The sequence below is a fragment of the Clinocottus analis genome, unplaced genomic scaffold (assembly GCF_023055335.1).
Source record: "Clinocottus analis isolate CAN_PGR_092001 unplaced genomic scaffold, fCliAna1.0.p SCAF_2, whole genome shotgun sequence".
Taxonomy (NCBI): Eukaryota; Metazoa; Chordata; class Actinopteri; order Perciformes; family Cottidae; genus Clinocottus; species Clinocottus analis.
The window spans coordinates 9,506,623-9,514,122 of record NW_027175931.1 but is presented as its reverse complement, the minus strand read 5'-3'; the positions used below and the strand labels follow the sequence as shown (position 1 = coordinate 9,514,122).

The window sequence follows — 7,500 nt, the reverse complement described above, 5'->3', positions numbered from 1 at the left end:
GTTGTCTCCTAGTCCATGTGTGTGTGTGTGTGTGTGTGTGTATATATATATATATATATATATATATATATATATATATATATATATATATATATATATATGAAAAAAGTTCCACTTGAGTTCTTCATTCATGCAAGCATCCACAATCAGACTAAATGCAATGCACAAGCTTAACTTTCATCTTTTTATTGTGGACATAACAAGTGTAAACATTTATATAATGTTGGTCAATTCTGTGACATTTAACAAGAGCCATTAATGTTTTAGAAATGAGCAGTTGTCAATTCCAACCAAAACTAGGCCTCAGCATTTACAGTACATATATTCAGTGTTACTGATTCATACTCACAGACCTGAGAGGCTGGGGTTCCCATAATCTGATAATAAAAGTGTGGTGGCTAGACTACGGCACAAGATATTTTAATTGCAAGTTTCCATGCACATCATATCTATTAATTATGTGCCGCTTCAGGAACAAGAGGGCATACATCTGGCTAAGTATAAGTGTGAAACTAAGAGTATTACATGGGAGATTTACAGCTCAATTACATAAAGGCAAGAGAGGGAGTTAAAGCAGGGAGGCAGAAAACTAGATTTGAACAGTGGCTCCAAACTGACATATCGTGGAGGGAGCAAAGCAAAGTGTGCCCTGATTTTTGGTATATTGCGTACTGAATAAACAGAGTAAGTGTTGTTTTTTTTCATGTGGCCTGCCAGCATCAAAATGTTGCGTGTAAAATGTAAACACTTGTTTGCAAAATAATTTGAATCTTCTCTTTGCATGTTAACTTTAAAGACTTTATGTGATGCTGTTTGTTTAGATTCCTCATTTTGTATTCAGCTTCATGTTTATAGCATACATCATTCTGGTAAGACCTGGAACACCTTGACATTTTCTGCTATATATATATAACGCGTTAACGCATTATGATTAAATTACAGGATTAATGTGTTAATTTTTTTAACGCAAAGACCCCTCACTAAGTCTGCCTGTGACAAGCTGAGTAGCACAGTTGCGGAATTAATATTGTTGAGGATGAGGGGTTCACCAAAGTTTTGTGAGTGGCAACGGGGGACCCGAGCATCAAAGCACCACAAAGACACACAATCATGACACAAATCGACGTGCTGTGTAGAGCTGAAAAGAACAAAACGGAAAATGACTTGGCTGCTACGGATCATGTGGCGCTGACAGGATCACTGGACTTCTGTGAGTAATGAGAGTTACCTGCGTGACCAGACGTCCGCTTTTTCCCGGACATGTCCTCTTTTTGAGAAAAAATGCGTGCCAGATGCACGATAATTATCCTTCAAATACAACCATGTTGAGCCTTTGGTACGATACTACGCCATCACCAATCTGGCAACACTGAGCACCTTGTCACCTCCACTCGCGACGAATAAATTCACCTTACGGTCTATAGTTGCATTATTTACAAGAGCACCCCATTGTATAAATGACAATGTATATATCCATCTTTTATAATAATTCTTTATGTTTTTACGAAAATATACCGAGAATAACGGTAATATGTGATTAATCATGATTAATCTACAGAAACCTGTGATTAATCTGATTAAAAATGTTAATCAATTCACAGCCCTATATATATATGTATCACAGCTAATATAGTGGATTAAGTGTCACGCAAAATAGGTGTATATATAACTGCATGTGATAATTTGACAGTGTCAAGTATAAATGTATCAGATGAAGGTAACGATGATTCAGCAATAGCAAAAGAAAAAATGTAAATGTGATTTACGGCTATTCAGCCAGCATGCTAAGGAAAAAGCACAGCACAGCAACCTCACAATGGTGTGATCATACTGTACTTCAATAACAGCCTATATACACTGTTATAATAACAGTCATTTAGAACCCCGCAAATAACAACTGTGTTATTCTGAAGCCACAGGGATGAAGGGGTGAGAATGAACTGTGTCAAAGTGTAGCTGTCTGTGTGCATGAAGGCGCAGTATAGGGTGGCAGGAAGTGCAGGTTTAAAAGTCTAAATCTTCGAGCCTTATGGGGAGAGGGAGATCCAATAGTTTAAGACACACATCACGTAATGTCTGTAATTTGAGTCCAGCTGTTATGTCATCGCCTCAGTCTAAACACTTGTTGGAAGTCTATACTACTGTTTTGCAAAAATATCCCAAGAAAGCTCTTAACCCAAAGAGGTTTTTACCACATTTAGAAGCTACTACTCTCTTTTCTAATGCGTCATTTCGTGCTTCACAGGGTCCTATTGTTTAAAAAAACAAAACAAAAAACTGCTGTCTTGACCAGAACATAATAATATAATATCATGTTGAACAACACCTGTATCACAATCAAGGCAGCAGTATTTCTAGTTGAGCTTAAAATAAGTGGGAAACTAGACCACATTGCCTTTGGATTTATGCAAATGCATGGTATGATTACACGCTTTATGTGCATTAATTGCAAAAAGAAAACGTATTAAGGTGTTAACCTAATAAACCAGAATAGAAAGCCTACATTCTTGTTTAGTTTTAGTCTTAATACGTAGTACTTGTGCAGCCAGCCTTGTCTGTTTCACAGTTCTGCTTACAGATGCTGACACTTTAAAGAATAAACGTCCTTATTATTCGAAAGGCCTTTACTCACACAATACTAACCATTGAACGCTTGATTCTGGTGTGGTGGTTTGGTAAGGGTGAGCTAACACATAATCTAAAAAAGAAAATATACACACACATACAACAAAAACAAAACAGTAATACAGAAAGGGTCATTGTGCCTGCAAAGACTATATGTTGAACTCTTAAGACACTCCAAATGTGGTAATAAAAATCACACGAACCAAGTATTTGAGTCATTCGTCTACATGGCTATGATAGTGTAGTGATATTTCAGATGATGCGAGAGCAACAAGGTTATGGCATCTGATAAGTAATTTGGTGCTGGGACTGCATTGCTGATAAACTGATGACAGCATCAAAGCATTACAGAGCCCATGGAGCCACTATCATGCCAGCAGTATTCAGTAATCCAGCAAATACGGCTCTCTTGTTTCATTATCATGGAGCAACCAGACAAGTGAGGAGGATACAAGAGCTCTTATAGTATTACTGCAACAAAAGTAGCGTGCTTTATTTACGCTTTAAAAGAAGGGTTTCCTGTTTACAATCAAGAAAATACATGGAGCAGGAGGGTAGAAAACTCATCTGACTTTAGTAAACAAACTCTGAATTTGGGTAGAAAGACAGATTTACAGTACTACGGATCTTACTACGAAGTCGACAACAACACAGTTTGAAGTAAATAAGCAATTGTTATTCTGAGAGACTTGAAATCTCCAATAGCGTATATTGTAATCATTTTGTAATGTTTTCATTCGTATGGCTATGAGTGTAAGTGTGATGGTTGTTTTGAGTTAATTCATATTGTTAGAATCTTGTGTAAATCTTTGCCGAATTATAAGTTAATATCAAACAAAAAAAACTGTGAAACTGCTGTTCTTTACTCTAGAATACTGAACACTGCTGAATAAAAATAAAGCTAAACTCAAGTGAAAGCTGAGGTTGTGACTGAATATCCACCTAAAACCAATAATCCAGAGCCTCCCACATATTGGTCAGGTTTATTCTTATTCATTATACCAGCAATGGGCATGATGTCATAGGTGTAATTGTAGCCACGCCTATGCTGCCGCATGCAATAGTCATGTTCCCTCTGAGTGTTTCTGCGCACTGATATCTCATATGCTCATGGACCCATGTGTAAAAGATTTGCGTTGATGCTGGGTAGACATGTTGTAATGGCAACACTACTCTCTGTTTAGGAAGAGGGATGGGCCCAAGCTGCTCGCCAGGAAGGATAGTTGGGATGTAAAGGGTATTCTAGTTGACCTACTTTATTACAATTGTGTGCAGTCCATCATGGGTAAAATTAACTGTCCACCAGATAACTTGATACCTAAGCAGTGTAGGCCTCTTTTGAGGGAAATGGTCATTTATAGTAACTATAGTGTCATGATCAAAGACAGATAGACACTTAACGAGTAAGACTTTACACTACCTGACATCATATAGTCTATTTATTTAAATTGATTTATTTACAATGTGTTTGATTCTGAGCATGACGTAGAAATTAAATTGCTTAGCAGTGTGCCTGCATGCAAAGTCATTGGGGAGAGTTACGTTGTCAAGGCTTTGTTGGGCAACAGGTAAGTGTTTGAGTTTGAGATTGATAAATAGCTCGACATGAATGGAGTAGATGATCCATGATTCGAGTCAGGAATGAAGATGAAGAATGCTAACAGCAATTAAGACTACCTGTGCCAGGGTCATTCTCATGGCACTGACGGGCGACGGCTCAATGTCCACCAACTGCTGCACCGAGCTCAGAGTCTGGCACACACACATACACACAGGCAAGCGTCCGCGCACCCACACACCCAAGAGCAGCAGTACAAGCACACAGACACACAAATACAGGGTTAATGGAAAAAAAGGTTAGGGAAAAGTGTTAGCAATGGTTGAACAGGATTAGGAAGACTTAGGGTAGGAATAAGCCAGCACATTGTTGTTAAGAGAAATATTACCAGTTTATGAAATATAGGAACAGATAAGAGAGGGAAAGAAAATCTGAACACAGTGAGATAGACAAAGACAGAGCGAGAAAGAGAGAGCGAGAAAGAGAGAGAAAAGGGAAAAGAGGCTGAGAAACAAGAGAGCACAAAATGACTCAGACACAAGAAAAAGGATAACTATGGAGGATTTAGAAACAATGTCCACTGGGAGACATCTTTTTTTTTTTAACCAGCAACACCTCACGTCTCCAGAGGGGTGTGACCGCATGATTTCAACTGCTGCATATTTTATCACAGAGACTTAAGATTGATACATGACAAATACAATTTATTTTTGCATACAGCAACCAATTCAATTTAAAAAAAGTTATGGATTGTATGTAAATGATGGAAAGAAGCTAGAATTAGAAAGAGAAGCTCCAAGTGGACACATAACATTTACCGTTAAAACCATTAATATTAGAACACAGCAGATTCATGCTTCTGTCATGCTGTCACCAGACAAGAGTTAACTGGACAACTGCATCCTGAATTGTTAACATCACCAAAAAGTCTCCAAAGGCTGGAAACAAAAGAGCTAAAGAGAATAAGAATGATCAGAGCTTGGCTCCCTGATTTCCACCTTGGAAAGCCTCTCAGCTTAAATGTATTAATGATATTTTTTAAAGTCACAAGAATAAAATGTACATGAAATCCTTTTCAATGAACGAGATGTGGTCCAGACTTCTGTCACAGATGTAAAATACAATATTGGAAGGGACAGCAAAAGCAGGAGGAGGGTAGAGCTGATTGCTGTGTGTGCGTGTGTGCGTGTGTGCGTGTGTGTGTTTGAAAGAGACAGAATTAAACAGGTTCATACACAAACAATACAAGTTTAACCGAAGAACTATGTGCCTCTTACCGTGTCACAATCGCTGGGCTGGAACTGGAAGTCGTGTGCTTTGTGAAACACTGGATTCTCCTGCATGAACAACTGCTGGTTGTATTCTTGTATGATCTGAGTTAAAGACAAAGGAAGATAGTTAATACCGTGTATTTGCATGCAAGTGGTGAAAAGTCGATTTTGGAATCCATCGTAAACTTGGTGAGTCCCTGCTGACCAGAGCTTCAGTCCCACCGTGATGAAGCAGACTACAAACTTTTTCCAGCCACCTCTCAAGCCGACAGTGGGTGAGTATTTTGTATTCAGGCCATAGATTTGGGGTTTGATAGTTTACATATCACTGTGAATGGCATCCAAGTCATGTTCTGCTTTTATATATATATATATATATATATATATATATATATATATATATATATATATATATATATATATATATATATATATATATAGTTTATTTAAAAATGCTGAATGTGAACAATGCTTCCAAAATGCAGTCTTTGGCACTACTGTGAAATATAAAAAAAACAGTTCCTCGTAATCACAAATTAAATCAAAATGTCAAGATGTCACATTAATTTCACTGAAGAAATACACATTGTTTTTACAAACAAAATGCAATTTTATTAAATGTTTAGACAATTGAAGGATATTTCCAAGAAATGCTGCATTTCTACAAATACCAATTTAAAAAAAATGAGCACAGAAGGCGTCTGTCACTCAACACATCTGACTCACCCTTGTGGATTTGTCCAACAAGAACTGGAAGGTGTTGTGTGTGGCTGTGGAGGCCTCAAGCTCAGTACGACTCAGCTCTACCAGGTAGTCTTTCACATGCTCATAGATCCTGCCATCCAAGGCCTAAAGGACAGAGAGGGAGAAGGACCAGAGGTTACAGTGAAGAATGGATTAATCCATTGTAATGCCATAATCCTTAATAAAAAAAAAAAGAGGGTACAAGAAAATTAGGAGGTGACACCTAGAAATGGACAGAGGATAGAAGGAGGGTAAAGGAGTAGAACAAAGCCTGTTACCACCAAAGCTTTAGCAATTTATTCGTTGTTTTTCTACATTCATTCAGATTTTAATTTTAACATCAAGAGCTCTGTGCACCATAGTGCCTAATTTGTCATCATTATACTTTCATCCATCATTTAACCACAACTATTTTGTAACTAGGAGCCAGACTGTAAAAATGTTTGTCATATTCCTGTACCTTGTTGTTGAGGCTGGAACAAACCTTATCTGCAGGTATGTGTAAGTTTCACAAAGTGTAGTTTGTTTGGACAGCTACTTTGTTGTTTATAAGTTGTGGACATAAGATAAGGATATGGAGTGAGTTTCAACTGTGTTTTTCCTAAAGGCATTGGATGAGTGAATCATTACACATGTCTATGTTTACTAATTACTAATTTACTAATTATGTTTAAGTAAGAGACACAAAAGCCTCAAAGAACATATAACGGGGGTTCATAACTTTAGCAAGTGAGTTCCAAAGAAAAAAATAAATAAAATTGTAACAAATTGCCTAGTATTTACACAATTTCAGCAATCATACAGCATTTACAGTGTCACAATAAACACATCAGACATGCTGTTTTATGTCACATGTTATCAGGTCACAGAATGATGAAAATGTAATTGAAGACCCATAATCCAGTCACACAGGTGTTTTCACTTTTGTGGCTAATCTAGCGTTAACCTGACTAGTGGTCTAATCAACCAGCGTGATTGAAAACACCTCTGTGTGTTTACATAAACACACACAGGTTTATAAAACACAGGTTTTATGAAAAGTTCAAACTTGGTTTGTTACACACACCTCACCACTGGCCTGGTATTGCTGCCAACCTTAGAAAAAAAAAAATCTAGTTTAACTGCGGCATATGTTTTATCGCCTTATGCCACAGAATGCAGACTAAAAACGAGAGACAAGATCAAAGTCAAAAGAAGAATAGATACAGAGCAGATGTTTTCATTTGACAGCTCTTACTATTAGAAGAGGATTTTGATGCGGCAATATAAAGACATTTAATACAGTCCAAATGAACAGCTTTT

The 7,500-nt window shown here is 37.3% G+C and overlaps 1 protein-coding gene across 3 annotated transcripts in view; it reads right to left on the bottom strand.

Moving 5' to 3' along the window:
- The window catches only part of LOC137790486 (F-BAR and double SH3 domains protein 2-like), a 55,124-nt gene that overhangs the window by 18,669 nt on the left and 28,955 nt on the right, over positions 1-7,500 (bottom strand). For 2 of the 3 annotated variants that reach the window (XM_068584774.1, XM_068584773.1), the window contains exons 9-11: positions 6,181-6,303; positions 5,461-5,556; positions 4,303-4,377 (exon numbers count right to left, since the gene is read on the bottom strand). In XM_068584774.1, coding sequence (XP_068440875.1) covers positions 4,303-4,377; positions 5,461-5,556; positions 6,181-6,303 — 294 coding nt within the window. The remainder of the gene's footprint in view (positions 1-4,302; positions 4,378-5,460; positions 5,557-6,180; positions 6,304-7,500) is intronic. The other variant, XM_068584775.1, reaches the window with a different exon arrangement.